General features: G+C 59.3%; 1 protein-coding gene across 4 annotated transcripts in view; it reads left to right on the forward strand.

The window, feature by feature from the left end:
• The window catches only part of FBXL18 (F-box and leucine rich repeat protein 18), a 79,366-nt gene that overhangs the window by 9,271 nt on the left and 54,863 nt on the right, over window positions 1-15,232 (forward strand). For 3 of the 4 annotated variants that reach the window (XR_003414945.2, XM_027042302.2, XM_027042301.2), the window contains exons 3-4: window positions 192-1,735; window positions 14,260-14,478. Coding sequence is in view for 3 of the 4 variants with exons in the window: in XM_027042302.2 (XP_026898103.2) it covers window positions 192-1,735; window positions 14,260-14,478 (1,763 nt within the window). In the remaining variant the exon portion in view is untranslated. Of the gene's footprint in view, window positions 1-191; window positions 1,736-14,259; window positions 14,481-15,232 lie in introns of all 4 variants that reach the window. The other variant, XM_027042304.2, reaches the window with a different exon arrangement.

Raw genomic sequence — 15,232 nt, forward strand, 5'->3', positions numbered from 1 at the left:
TCTCCCCTCCGGTGTCCCTCCTCTGCTGGAGCGCAGAGCCCCTGCCGGGCCCCTCGCGGCTCCCGGTTGTCCACTGCTGAGGGGGAGGGTGTGGGCCGAGGGATGAAGGGGAAGGAGCCGCCCGGTGCCTTCAGCCCCTTTCCTTCCTCCCCGCCCCTCCCCGTTCCGTCCCATCCCGTCCCGTCCCACAGGCGAGCGAGGACAAGGTGAAGCAGGTGGTGAAGGAGATCGGCCGCGAGATCCAGCAGCTCAACATGGCCGGCTGCTACTGGCTGTCGGGCGCCACCATCGAGCACGTCGCCCGCTGCCGCGGCCTGGTGAAGGTCAACCTGTCGGGCTGCCACCTGACCTCCGTGCGCCTCTCCAAGATGCTGTCGGCCCTGCAGCATCTGCGCTCCCTGGCCATCGACGTGAGCCCCGGCTTCGATGCCGGCCAGCTGAGCGGCGAGTGCAAGGCCACGCTGAGCCGCGTGCGGGAGCTCAAGCAGACGCTGTACACGCCCTCGTACGGCGTGGTGCCCTGCTGCACCAGCCTCGAGAAGCTGCTGCTCTACTTCGAGATCCTCGACCGCACGCGGGAGGGCGCCGTCCTGTCGGGCCAGCTCATGGTGGGCCAGAGCAACGTGCCCCACTACCAGAACCTGCGGGTGTTCTACGCGCGCCTGGCGCCCGGCTACATCAACCAGGAGGTGGTGCGGCTCTACCTGGCCGTGCTCAGCGACCGCACGCCCGAGAACCTCCACGCCTTCCTCATCTCCGTGCCCGGCAGCTTCGCGGAGAGCGGGGCCACCAAGAACCTCCTGGACTCCATGGCCCGCAACGTCGCGCTGGACGCCCTGCAGCTGCCCAAGTCCTGGCTCAACGGCTCGTCCCTCCTCCAGCACATGAAGTTCAACAACCCCTTCTACTTCAGCTTCAGCCGCTGCGCCCTGTCCGGCGGCCACCTGATCCAGCGGGTCATCAACGGCGGGAGGGACCTGCGGAGCCTGGCCAGCCTGAACCTCAGCGGCTGCGTGCATTGCCTGTCCCCGGACTCGCTGCTCCGCAAGGCGGAGGACGATATCGACAGCGGCATCCTGGAGACGCTCGTGGCGTCCTGCCACAACCTGCAGCACCTCAACCTGTCGGCCGCCCACCACCACAGCGCCGACGGCCCGGGCCGCCACCTCTGCCAGCTGCTGGCCCGACTGCGCCGCCTGCGCTCCCTGTCCCTGCCCGTGTGCTCCGTGGCCGAGGCGGCGCCGCGGGCCGACCGCGCCCCGGCCCAGCCCGCCCCGCACGCCGTGCCCCGCGGCTTTGGCAAGAAGGTGCGCATCGGCGTGCAGTCGTATTCCGGCCCCCTCCCGGGGCAGGCGGCCCCCCAGCCCTCCTCCGTGTTCTGGGCCCTGCTGAAGAACGTTCCCTTTCTGGAACGCCTCGAGCTCATCGGGTCCAGCTTCTCCTCTGCCATGCCGCGCAACGAGCCCGCCATCCGCAACTCCCTCCCGCCCTGCAGCCGGGCGCAGAGCGTCGGGGACTCGGAGGTGGCCGCCGTCGGCCAGCTGGCCTTCCTGAGGCACCTGACGCTGGCCCAGCTGCCCGGCATCCTGACGGGCTCCGGGCTGGTCAGCATCGGCCTGCAGTGCCAGCAGCTGCAGTCCCTGTCGCTGGCCAACCTGGGCCTGATGGGGAAGGTGGTCTACACGTCCGCCCTCTCGGACATGCTGAAGCATTGCAAGCGGCTGAAGGACCTCAGGTGAGGGGGCCTGGCGGCTCCGCCGTGGCCGCCGCTGGCCCTTCGGAGGCTTGAGAGGCGGCAGGGGGACGTGAGCGGCTCGGGCCCTCGCGTGGCAGACGTTCGCGTACCTGCTGCCCGTCTGCCGGGGTGGAGGAGAGGCGGGCTGTCCTCTAGCGCCTGAGGGCCTGGGGGGCGGTGGGGCCCGACCGGGGCTTGTGCGCGGTGGGTGACGGGACTCAGGGAGGCAGCAGGGGGCGGAGGCCGGGGCGGGAGGCAGGCGTGTCCGCATCGCTGCGGTCGTTTGAGTGGTTGCTCTAGAAGATGCCGCTGTGTGCGCGGTCCTGGTCAGTCCTCACGACGACCCCAGGAGGCGGCTGTTGCCCCACGTCGCGGAGCTGGTGAGGGGTGGTGGCAGGAGCCGAACTCGGGGCTTTCCGTCCGACTGTGTGCTTTTTGAAGCCAAGAGTCAGAGGGAGCTGGGAGGAGACTCGAGGCCAAGGCTTTCTGGAAAAGCGGGCGGCATGTGCTGGGGCCCCGGGGTCTTGTCAACACACTGGGTGCTCAAAAGCACAGGTGAGGCGGGGCGGGCAGCCAGGTGAGGTGAACGCACTAGAGCTGGCGGAGGGAGCAGTCCCATCTCCAGCTGGGAAAGGCCCCCCTGGCACCCACCTGGACTGGAGGAGCCGGAGACAGGGGTGCTGAAAGGGGGTGGTGCTTGCTGTAGGCAGGTGACAGTGGCCCGGAGCGAGGTGGCAGGCTGATCTGAGAGAGGAGAGGGTGAGGGGCAGGACCCACCCAGGCTGCTGTCCTAAGAGTCCAGACACAGCGGACTCTCGCTGAATTGAGCCGTGGAGTGAGGGGGGTTCTTGTGAGCATCGAAAGGGTAAGCCTTTGGGGGTGCCGGGGCGGCTCAGCGGGTTAAGTGTCGGCCCTTGATTTCGGTTCAGGTCGTGATCTCACAGTTTCATGAGTTTGAGCCCTGCATTGGGCTGACAGTGTGGAGCCTGCTTGAGATTCTCTCTCTCTCTCTCTCTCTCTCTCTCTCTCTCTCTCTCTGTCCCACTTCTCCCCCTCACCTCAGAATAAATAAATACGCTTTAAAAATAAAATAAAATAAACTTAAAAAAATAAATACAGGGTAAGCCTTTGTGGACCTGAGACATGTTTGAAAATCTTGACAGATCTGATCTTGAAAAATTGCACTGAGCTTGAAAAATCACACTGTTTCCCAGAATCTACTGGAAGGTATGGTGGGGCGGATGTCAGCTCTGCTGGGGCTTCAGGTTGGGGAGGATGTAGCGGCCGGGCTCAGGTCACTCAGCTGGTCTCCCTGTCAGGCTGGAGCTGTGGGGTGGCTGGTGGGTGGCGCGAGAGCAGGAGCTCTGAGGCGTGTGTGTGTGTCACTGTCCCCACAGTGGTCAGCGCGCACTTTGTGTTTTTGCCGAGTGCCAGGTGCTAAGCCAGGGGCTGTCAGGCACCGTCTAGTCCCCGTGACAGCCCTTCATCGTTCCCATTTCACAGACGAAGTAGTGGAAGCTTGAAGGAGGAGCTGAGGTTCACCCAGCTCAGTCGAACTGCAGAGCTTGACCTTGGCCCCAGGTCGTGCCAAATGGAAACCACTGTGCCTTTGCAGGCTTCCACTTTCCCCTCAGAAGGCGTCCTCTGACAGGAAATGGAGCCGGCTGAGTGCTTTGCCGTTCCCGCTCTGGAGCCTTCTGGGGGTCCTCTGCAGGCTGTGCCTGCCGTCTGTCCACTCTCCCTCCAAGCGCGATCCACACTGTGGCTCCTGAGGCCCTGCCGTCGGGGGTGAGAATCCCAGGATCCGACCCGGCAGAGCGGGGTGAGTAGGCCTCGGTGTTTTCCCGCCGTGTCGGATCCACACACCCTGGATGTGCGGCTTCGGTCGTTAGCCCGAGTGTCCACGGAACCCCGTATTTGGGGAGGGGGCAGTTGTTCATGCCGTGTCCCGTGCGTTTCAGTTACCCTTGCTTCGAGAATCGTAATGCTGAGTTGTTAGAACCCCCTGGTTTAGACCTGAGTCAAAGTTAACTTCCCGGGAACTTCGAGGTGCAGTGTGTGCCAGGCTCTGGCCGTGGCCTCCCCAGCCACGTTCGGCCTGGCCCAGAGGTGATACAAGACGTCACGAAACGGTTAAGGACGCTCGATGGGCAGCGTTGCTGTTCCCATTGCAGGGACCTTTGGGACCCTCTGTCCTGCTGCAGGTGCGGAGTGCCCGGGTAGGTTGGAGGAGCGAGGACCTCAGGCCTGCTCTTTACTTCCTGCCACCCCCCTGACGTCCCCCTTCCTGCCCACCTCTGCCTTGTGGCCCAAATTCCATCCTCTCTGTTAATTTCTCTGGCTTGGGCACCTCTCCTGCCGGGTTGGGGTGTGGCATCAGCCGCGGGGGACGGAGGAGGGGCCCCGGCTGCAGCGGGCGGCTCCCTCCACCACCGTCTTCACAGGACGGGCCTGTCTGACGTTAGAGGCTTGGATGCCTGTCTTTTTGCCTCTGTATCCGCAGCAGCAGGAATCTGCTCCCTCCTCCACTGGTCCTTCTCTGTCCAGTGCCTTGTCCCACCTTGCTTCTTCTTGGGCCTTTGCCGTCACGTTGCTGGCCTTTCTGGAAGGAGCGGTGATCAGCGTGCGGTCAGCGGGCCACATTTCGCTCAAAGCTGCAGATGGGTCCTGATATATATTTAGCAAACAGAAAACTCCCCGGGTCTGCAACCCTGTTAACCTGTTGGGAGTCTTGAGATTAGGAGGAATTGAACATTCCCCAAATTTGGGGGCGGGTGAACACCTGAGTTCTAATTTCACTGAATTCTGAGTCAAGGTATTTCTGGATCTCTCCTCTTTGCGATCGGGGTTTTGTTTTTTTTTTTTTTTTTTTTCTTTTTTCTTTCTTGCCAACCCATTAAACCTTGTGCCTTTTCTGGCTGTGCTGTTGGGGAGTGTTTGGTCATCGTCCGGGAGTGTTTGATAAAAACGGAAGTCGATGAAAATGAAATTAAGTAAAATACAGCACCTAATTTAATAAGTCAAAGTAGTCAGAATCTCTCCCCCAAATGCCTGCCTCACGTCCACAGCGTTACATGTCTGCTGCCTGTGGGGCTACCTGGACATGGCAGGTGCTGCCGGCTCCCTGGGCTGCTGGACGCCTAACACAGGCCCCCTTCGGATTGGCTCTGCCTGCCTCACCCTGCTCCTAGATCCTCCACCTGTAAAGTGGGGCTGGTGAGAGCAAAGCAGTTTGTACCTGTAAGGCCTACAGAACAGGGTTAGCACCTGTAATACGATAATTCTTTCTTTAAAAAAAATTTTTTTTAACGTTTATTTATTTTTGAGAGAAAGAGAGAGAGCAGGCATGAGCAGGGGAGGGGCAGAGAGAGAGGGAGACACAGAATCCAAAGCAGGTTCCAGGCTCTGAGCTGACAGCACAGAGCCCGATGTGGGGCTCAGACTCAAGAACCATGAGATCATGACCTGAGCCAAACTCGGACGCTTAACTGAGCCACCCAGGCACCCCGACCCATGATAATTCTTTTTCCATCTAGCAAACGTGTAAACACCTGTTATTCTGGGTTCTGTTCTAGGCATAGAATTCTCTCCTTGTCTGTGGGGAGCTTACATTCCAGTGGGGAAAGTGGGCCAACAGTGCACGGAGGGAAGAATGTGGTTTATTAGAGAAGAACAGATGCCGGGGAGGACAAAGGAGAGCAGGGTGAGGGATGCTGGAGGGCAGGTGGCGGATTTCAGGAAGGTGAGATTTGAGAAAATTCACGAAGTTGCATTAGCAAAGTAGAACCTGGGAAGAACATTCCCCGGCCAGGCAGAACGAGTCGCATCAGTTGGTAGTGTCTGCGAATCATTTTATTTATTTTTTAAAGTTTGTTTGTTTGTTTATTTTAAGTAATCTTTACACCCAACCTAGGGCATGAACTCACAAGCCCGAAGGTCAAAAGTTGCATGCTCTTCCAACTGAGCCAGCCAGGCACCTCACACATGACTTCTTTTTTTTGTTTGTTTATTTATTATTTTTGAGAGAGAGTGTGAGCGTGGGAGGGGCAGATAGAGAGGGACACACAGACTCTAAAGCAGGCTCCAGGCTCTGAGCTGTCAGCACAGAGCCCGACGCGGGGCTCAAACCCCCGAGCCATGAGATCATGACCTGAGCCGAAGTCGGATGCTTAACTGACTGAGCCGGCCGGGCACTTACTTTTAAATGAGTAAAAATGGAATCAACTCAAGCGTACAGTTCCTCAGCGGTATTAGCCACAGTTCAGCTGGTCAGGAACCACATGTGCTGGTGGCTTCCATGTTGGACAGAACACACATGGAGATTGTTCCCGTCTGCACACAAGGTTTTGTTGGACAGAGCCGAGTTAATGCCAGGGTCCTGAGATGGGGTGTGTCGGGTGTTTCGGGAGCAGCCAGGAGCCCGTGTGACTGGAGGGGAGCAGAAGGGCAGGTCACACCGCTGTACTGAAATAGACGGGGGCCAGGGCAGGAGCAGGGGCGCTGTCACTGTCGGGGAGGCCGTGTCAGACGTGCAGGGAGAGACCCAAGAATTTGCTGATTGATCAGATACGTGGGGCAGGTGGGAGGGGTCAAGGATGGGTCCAGATGATGCTGACGCTTTTGGCCCGAGCATTTGAGCTGATGCGGTCGTCATCCTCTGCGATGGGGAGGCTGTGGGGCACAGCTGTGCACGTGTGTCCCGGAGTTTGAGAGGCGGTGGACTCCAGCCAGCACGTAGGACTAAGCAGACCACAGACCGGGCCCGGGGTCACCCAGTCAGGAGGTGGAGGAAGAATCAGCAAAGCCGATGGAGCAGGAGCCGGCAGGGCGGCAGGGAGCCGGCAGATGGAGGGGGAAGGTGTTCCAGAAGCTAGAGGAAGGGACTGTAGGAAGTGACTGCTGTTGGATCCTGTTGGTGTACTTGTGACGGCTGCCAGCTGTTTTTCCCGCACTCGTAGGTGTTGACTCTTTTGACATTTTGAACGACCCCGGGAGTAGAGCTATTATTGTCCCCTTTTGCAGATGAGGAAAGTGAGGCCCAGAGGATTAAGGAGCTTGCTTGAGCCACACGGCTGGTCTGTGGCACTTCCTGCCTCACAGGGCCTGTTGAGCGTTGAGCGGGGTAACACAGCAGCATTTAGTGGTCCCGAGTGGCTTCTGCAGCTGGAACGTGACCCTTGTGGCTCAGGTCCTCCCCAGGAGCAAGGCTGTGCGGGAGTTTGGTGGCCGGGGAGGCTGGTGGGGCCCGGGCTAGATGGGTTTTGTAGGTCGGCCCGGGAACTTGACCCCCGCTCATAATGGACTCTCTGTGCACGCTGGCTGCCGAGAACCATGTCCGATCAGAGCTGGGTACTGCCTGTTCAGAACAAACACCAGTTTCTAAAACGCAGCCAAATGGCCCCGTTCCCCTGGATTCTCGCCTTCTGCGGCAAGCCGAGCCCAGGGAGGCTGAGGGACAGGAGCAGGTGGCCCTTGCCCGCCTGCCGTGGGCAGGAGCTGCAGAAAGGAGATGGCGTCCCGTGCTCCGGGGACACTGGCACGCTACATCTCCCCGGGCAGCTCCCGCGCTTCCCGGCAGAACGTCCCTGAGGTGGCCGGTGCCGCCACCACTGTGCCCATCATCGAGGCCCATCAGGACTCCTGGCGGGGCGCGGCCTCCACGCAGCCAGGACTGCTCCCGCGGGGAGGTGGTGCGGGAACACGTCGTTCTGACAGCGCCTCGCGTTTCGCACGCACCTCGGCTGGGAGAGGAGCCCACGCCGCACAGAGCAGGGCGCCTTCTTTCCCAGGGCTGATGAAGCCCTGCCTCCTGGGGGAGGGAGGGGAAGGCATCACCCTGAGTCACCCTGGGCTGCTCGCGACCTCAGAACCAGGGCGGCGTCTGGGCGGAAGTGAGAGGGCTGGTTTGGAGCCAGGCCCTGGAGGTCCCAGGACCGCCCTCGAGGCCCGGGCCCTCCGGAGGTGGGTGGGCTGATAAGGGGACACTCCCCGAGCGCCTTCCTGTGCCCACAGAACCTTCAGGAGACCAGGCTGCCTTTCGGGGAGTGGGCTTTGGAGGCCAGATCCTCCCTGAGCGGAAGGTTGAGGCACGGCTGAGGGGGACGACTGCCTCCCGAGGCAAAAGTGATTCCGGTGGATCGTTTTCCTCACCCTCTGACCAGAGGGCAGGCACTGGCAGCCCCCGACACCAGGACGTTTCTGCCACCAGGCTGTGCGGAGAGCCGGGGGGAGGTTTGGACGGGCCACCCCCCCCTTGTCCAGGCAGCTGGTGGAGTGGACAGGCCTGCCCCCATCCCAAACACCTGTCACGGGTGGCTTCCTTCAGAGTGGGAGAGCCCGGAAGTGGCCGGCTGTTGAAAACTGTTTAAAAGGCTGTGTGAACACACTCTGTTTACTTGGTTTGAAACCAAGATCCGCTGGGTCTCCAGTGGGTAGCATGGACCCACAGCGCCACCTAGTGGCCAGAGCGCCACAGGCCTGTTCTTCCTCAGGGATGAGCCAGAGACCAAGGTCAGGGTTCTGGACTTCAGCCCCTCCCGTTTTCCCACTTTCAGGTCTGCAAAGGGATGCTTACCTTAGGACTTTCAAAAGAGTAGGGGTGCCTTTGGGGTGCCTGGGTGGCTCAGCCGGTTAAACAACCAACTTTGGCTCAGGGCATGATTTCATGGTTTGTGGGTTCGACTCCTGTGTCGGGCCCTGTGCTGACAGCTCAGAGCCCATTTGGGATCCCCCGTCTCCCTCTCTCTCCACCCCTCCCCTGCTTGCACTCTGTCTTTCAAAAACAAATAAACATTAAAAAAGAAGAAGAATAGGGGCGCTTGGGTGGCTCAGTCGGTTGAGCGTCCTACTCTCCATTTCGGTTCAGGTCATGATCCCAGGGTCGTGGGATTGAGCCCTGAGTCAGGCTCCAAGCTGAGTGTGGAGTCTGCTTCAGAATCTCTCTCTCTCTCTCTCTCTCTCTCTCTCTCTCTCTGTGTCCCTCTCCCTTGCTTGCGTGTGCACACACTTCCTCTCTCTCCCTCCATCTCTCTCTCTCTCAAATTGAAAAGAAAAAATTTTTAAATATTTAAAAAAGAGAATAATTTGCCTTTGAAAGATAGAATGAAATAGTGTATTTAGACTTTTTTTCAAGAAAAGTCAACTTTTCAGAAAATTCACACTTATAACCGGGATGACATTTGCTTTCCGTCTGGGCCCTGCATGACTTTGGCTGTTACTTTGGCCTTCCTTTGGGTAAATGAGGACTGCACACAGCCACCATTGCTTCTCGGAGAGGCACTGCTCTCTGCTCACGGCTCTTGGAGTCCTTTCCTTACCGATGAAATTCGGTCAGTGGGTCTGGGGGTGGGGGGAGGCCCGTGTTCACATCTCTGCCAAGGGGCACCTGCTGGCATCGGATCTCTGATGGCTGTGGCTGCCCCGGGGGATCCTTTCTCTAGCATTGGAGCCCAGAACAGCCCTGCCAGGGGCTCCCTCCTGCCACACACTGAGTGCCGCTCTTCTCTTCCCTCACACATCCTGAGTCTCCACTGTTGATGAGGGAGTGAACGTGAGACTTCTTGTGATCGTACTCTAGAAGGACCCACTGTCCTCCCCACAATGTTAGTGTCAGGAGCTTAGTAGCATTTCTACTCGTATACATTTTTTTGTTTTTTTAAAGTAATCTCCACCCCCAATGTGGGGCTCAAACTTGTGACCTGGAGATCAAGAGTCAGAAGCTCGGGGCACCTGGGGGCTCAGTCGGTTGAGCATCTGACTTTGGCTCAGGTCATGATGTCACCGTTTGTGGGTTCGAGCCCCATGTCGGGCTCTGTGCTGACAGCTTGGAGCCTGGAGTCTGTTTCGGATCCTGTCTTTCTCACTCTCTCTGCCACTCCCCCTCTTGTGCATGCACTCTCTCTCTTTTCTCTCTCTCAAAAAAAATAAGTAAATAAAATAAGATGTTTATTCATTTTTGAGAGAGAGAGAGAGAGAGAGAGAGAGAGAGTCAACGTGCCAGCGGGGCAGGAGGAGAGAGAAAGGGAGACACAGAATCCAAAGCAGGCTCCATCCAGGCTCTGAGCTGTCAGGGCAGAGCCCGACACGGGGCTCGAACCCACAAGCCGTGAGATCATGACCTGAGCCAAAGTCAGACACTTAACTGATTGAGCCACTCAGGCACCCCAGTGTTTATTTTTGAGAGTGGGGGAAGGTCAGAGAGAGGGAGACAGGGAATCCCAACCAGGCTTTTTGCTGTGAGCACAGAGCCCCACCTGGGGCTCGAACCCACCATCGGTGAGATCATGACCTGAGCCGAAGTCGGATGCTTAACCGACTGAGCTCTCCAGGCACCCATAAATATAAAATAAAATTAAAAACCTGTCTCATGAACCACATTTCAGTGAGTGGTGGCTCCCCTACTGCACAGCTCAGGTTAGAACATTCCATTGTTGGGGGATATTCTGTCGGGTGGCTGCTGTAAATAGCTGGGATTGCTCTTTTTTTCCTCAAAGACCCCTTTTTGAAAACCTCTCTCCTTTTGTCCTGGAACTTGGTAGTGTCCCCAGGTGTCGGGGTGATGGGGACCTAGTGCATGACCAATTGGGTCTTTTTAGGCTTTGAGAACTGGGGAGCGCCCATCCACTGCCCTACACCGAGTCCTGGTTGGATCAGCCGTTCTGAAGGTGTTGCATTCAGAGCATTTCGGGTCTCCCTCCACGTGGGGGCTTGGACGGGGACACTCTGTCCCCAGAGCAGACCCACTGCCTTGTTGGGATGGGGGTGGGCATTTCTTGCTCATCCTGGAAATGTCTCCTTTTATTATGAGCATCCACGACTGCTTACCACCTGGTCGGCAGTGTCCCAGGAGGTCACCAACCTGGCCGGGAGGTCTCTGTGGATCCTGCATAGGGATGGAGGTCTTGCCTGCAGCCGCTGGCGCGGGGGGGGGGGGGGGGTGCGGGGGGGGGGTCTGCGTCTGCCCCAGGCAGGGCCATGACTCAGAGAGACAGACTCTCCCGGGTCTGACCTGGGGTTTCTGTGAGGAGTTTTTGCGCGGCGCCCGGGCCCTGGGAGGAGCTGCTAGGTGGATTAGCGTGGCTGGCCTTGGGGACACTTAGGGGGTCCTAGGGAGAGGGACAGTGGTACCCAGCGCATGCACAGCAGTGTCCTCTCAGTAGAGGCTGCAGCCCGGCCGGGCGCGGTCCTGCACTTGGTCTCTGGGGCCTGGCTGCCCGCGGGGGCCGGCCGAGTCTCTCCCGCCATGTCTCGAGTCTGTCGGTGGCCTTGGAGGCTCCTGGAGGAAGGACCTTGCCTGCTGCCTGGTGGCCGCCCTTGCACAGTGTCCTGTTGTCAGTCATCCGGTTCAGACGGAGGTGACCCAAAGACCGATGAAACCTGGTAGGGGCGGGGAAGCACCTTCCTGACAAATCTTCTCCTCTGCCCCTTTACCCCCCTCCCTGCGTTCGGGAGGCAGCGGGTTTCGGCTGCCTATGGGCCTCCGCTGTCTGCCGGGTCCCTCCGTGGGCTGCGGTTCCCCACGCAGGGGCCCAGATCTGCATCATCCATCCAGGCCCCCCGCTGGCCACGGCCACTGCCCTGCTGCTCGGGCCGGTGCCTCCACGAGCTTCTTCCCCGTGTGCTGCCACAGCCTTGGAGCCGCTCTGGCCAGGTGACCGGCGACACCCCCCACGGCAGCCGGAGCGAGCTGCTTTTTGTTCTTTTTTACTCCCCTGCCCCTCAGAGCAAGCTGTTTATTTATTTAATTAAAAAAGGTTTTTTTGACGTTTATTTTTGAGAGACAGAGCGTGAGTGGCAAAATGGCAGAAGAGAGAGGGAGACAGAATCTGAAGCAGGCTGCAGGCTCTGAGCTGTCAGCACAGAGCCCGACGCGGGGCTTGAACTCATGGACCGTGAGATCATGACCTGAGCCGAAGTCGGACGCTTAACCGGCTGAGCCACCCAGGCGCCCCTATTTTAAATACTTATTTATTTTGGGGGGGGCAGAAAGGGGGGGACAGAGGCTCCGAGCAAGCTTTTTAAGGGCATCAAGTGGAAAAAAATAAAATAAAAGCATCAAGTGATGACTGTGTGTATCTAAGATGGACGGAAGTCCTGCTGAAGGCAGTGACATAAGGAAGTTTCTGGAGCCGAGCTCTGCTCTCCAGGGATAATCCTTCCGTTTTTCTCTGGGAAGGTCTTACACAGGGGGACGCACGTTGGTCTTTGCTCACGTGGTTGTCTTGGGCGTGTGTGTAACTGACCAGGGAGGTATCTGTGAGTCTGCTCGGCCTCTGCGTTAGGGTCCTGGGGCTCCCCTCACAAATCGCCACAGCACCAGCGGATTCACGCACAGGTTGTTTTTTTTTTTTTAATTTTTAAAAAAATGTTTATTTTTGAGAGAGAGACAGAGTGTGAGCAGGAGAGGGGCAGAGAGAGAGGGAGACACAGAATCCGAAGCAGGCTCCAGGCTCTGAGCAAGCAGTCAGCACAGAGCCCGATGTGGGGCTCGAACCCACGAACCGTGAGATCATGACCTGAGCCGAAGTCAGATGCCCAACCGACTGAGCCACCCGAGCGCCCTGGATTCACGTACGGTTCTGAGAGCCAGAGGTTCGAGCTGCAGGCGTCAGCAGGGCTGGTTCCTCCTAGAGGCTCTGATGGAGCCCCTGTGCCAGGCATGTCCCCTGGCTTCTAGAGGTGGTCGCTGGCAGTGCTTGGCAGTCCTTGGCTTGTGGCCGTGTCACTCCAGTCCCCGCCTGCGGTCACATGGCGCTCTCCCTGGGTGTCCCTGCGTTGCTGTGCCTCTGCATGGCCTTCTTGTAAGGAACTGGCCACTGGATTACAGCCCCCCCAGTCTAGCACGACCTCATCCTAACGAAGTCCCACCTGCAAAGACCCTGTTTCCAAGTAAGGTGCGTTCACGGGTGCCAGGGGCTAGGACAGCCACCTGTCTGTTGGGGGGGGACACAGCTCCCACCAGCTCCTCTCTTCCCATTCTCCTGGCTCTCGGCCCTCCTCCTGGCAGCCCCCGCAATCCTGTTAGCTTCCCCCGGCCCTCTGCTCTTCCTCCGACTCACATTCTGGAGGGCTCCCTTGGCCTGCGGCCCGGCGTCCTGCCGCACATCTGGGCATCTGCTGGTTCTGCAGCCGTGTTCCCAGCTGGTGCTGAACTGCCCTGTCCGCTGTCCTCAGCACCTCCAACCGTGTGTCCCCACCACATCGCTCTGTCTGTCCTCTAGGCTTTCCGGCTGGTGTGCAGAAGGGTCTGGAAGGCTCTGGAACATTGTCCTCCACACCACTTTCCTGTTCTCATCCCGTGGCTGGAGGCTCCAGCACTCCTTCCTGCCTGTGCCAAAGCCCTGTCCGGCAGCCACTGTGGCTCTCCCATCTCTTCGTGTCTTGTCTTGCCTTGCCTTCCCTTCCCTTCCCTTCCCTTCCCCTTCCCCTTCCCCTTCCCCTTCCCCTTCCCCCTTCCTTCCTAATGTTTATTTTTATTAAAAAAATATTTTTAATGTTTATTTTTTGAGAAAGAGATAGAGCATGAGCGGGGGAGGGGCAGAGAGAGAGGGAGAAACAATTGGAAGCAGGCTCCAGGCTCCGAGCTGGCAGCACAGGGCCCGACACGGGGCTTGAACCCACGAACCATGAGATCACGACCTGAGCCGAAGTCGGACATTTAACTGACTGAGCCACCCAGGCGCCCCTACTTCTTTTAAATTTTATTTATTTTGAGAGAGAGAGAGAGAGAGAGAGAACGAGAATCTCAAGTGGGCTCTGCGCTCAGTGCAGAGCCCAGTGTGGGACTCGAACTCACAAACTGCGAGATCACTGCCTGAGCCAGAATTAAGAGTTGGGTGCTCAACCGACGGAGCCACTTTGGCACCCCCCTGTTCGTCCGTCTTTCTAAAGCAGGTGGGACCTGGTGCACCTCCCATCTGTCGTGGTTGTCTGTGGCCGAGGTCCCGGTTTTGTAGATTGGCTCTTCTTTGCCTTCAGCCCCTATCTACGGGGGGACCTGCCCGGTGTCGCCTCTCCTTCCATGGCGGAAGGACTAGGGATCTGTCGCCTTCCCTTCCATGGCCGGAGTGGCCCCAGCCTCCAGATCCCCTCCACTGCCCTCAGCCTGTCGTTGTGTGTCACAGGAGGGCAGCAGTGTGTGGCTGGGATCCCATGTAAGTGCGGCTCCCCGCCCCCTGCCCGACAGGTCAGTGTTTGAGGTGGGTGGGGTGCCGAGCGGCCAGCCCAGCCAGCGTGGGGGTCTCCAGGCTCCGGGCAGTGGCCTGCTGGGGTCTGTACGGTGGCTCACCCGTCGTGTCAGGCCTCCAGGGTCTGCCCCCAACTCGGGATCAGCTGGGAAGGCCCTGGGGTCTGTGTCTCCTCCCGATGCCCCGGGGGACTGTGGTGTAGACAGGCGTGGGGACAGCCGGTCTGGGTCTGGCTCCCAGAGACCTGCTTGGCCCCCCGTGAGAGGCTCCCCCTCTCCCCCCGCCCCGCGCGGGGGGTCTGGCAGCAGCGTGGGCTCACACTGCCCTCTCTCCCCGCAGGCTGGAGCAGCCCTACTTCAGCGCCAACGCCCAGTTCTTCCAGGCGCTGAGCCAGTGCTCCGCGCTGCAGCGCCTCTGCCTGGTGTCCCGCAGCGGCACCCTCCAGCCCGAGGCCGTGCTGGCCTTCATGGCGCGCTGCCTGCACGTCGTCGTGTGTCACATGTTCACCGGGGAGTCCCTGGCCACCTGCAAGAGCCTGCAGCAGTCCCTGCTCCGGAGGTGAGTGGGCGCGGGGCTGGGGTGGGGGGCGCGCCGGTGACGTGGCTCCTCCCGAGGGCTTGGCGCAGAGGCGGCCGCTTCCTGGGTCTAGAGGGCGCCCGCGGAGGTGGCGTGAGAACGAAGGCCAGCTCCCTTTCGCGGTGGCGCCTCACCTCCCGGGTGCTCCCGCTGCCCCACGGTCAAATTCCAGGTAGCCGAACTGCAGAGTGTTCCTCCCCCGCGGCCCCCCCCCCCCCCCCCCGCCAAGCGCACATGTCCCCATGGTGCCATCGTCCAGATGAGGAGTGACACTGCGCTACCCCCGGTCGGCCCGCAGACCTTAGGATTTCCTCAGTGCCTGCCCTGGTCCTTTCCCGTCCCGGGGTTTGATTCAGAGCCCTCGTCACAGTGGTAGTCACGTCGTCTTAGCCTTCGGCCCGTGACAGCCCTCGGTCTCTCCTGGTCTCTCATGACCTTGACGCTTTGTGCAGAGCACGGGCCAGGTGTTTGGTAGGATGTCCGTCTTCACCCACGGTGACGCTGTGTCCTCGGCGTGGTGTGCCAGGGACACAGGGTGCTATCACGTCTTCTCGTTGGTGTCTGCGGGTCCCTCGGCTGTAAAGTCTCACTATTCCCTTTCGAATGAAGAAGCATCTCGTGGGGAGATACTTACAGAGTCTGCAGATACCGTGGTTCTCGTCGGAGTTTTGCCCGCTCATCTTGGTATCCACCGATGGATCTTTCTAGTGACAGTTGCTTTACTTTGACGTCTGGC

The sequence above is a fragment of the Acinonyx jubatus genome, chromosome E3 (genome assembly GCF_027475565.1).
Source record: "Acinonyx jubatus isolate Ajub_Pintada_27869175 chromosome E3, VMU_Ajub_asm_v1.0, whole genome shotgun sequence".
NCBI lineage: Eukaryota > Metazoa > Chordata > Mammalia > Carnivora > Felidae > Acinonyx > Acinonyx jubatus.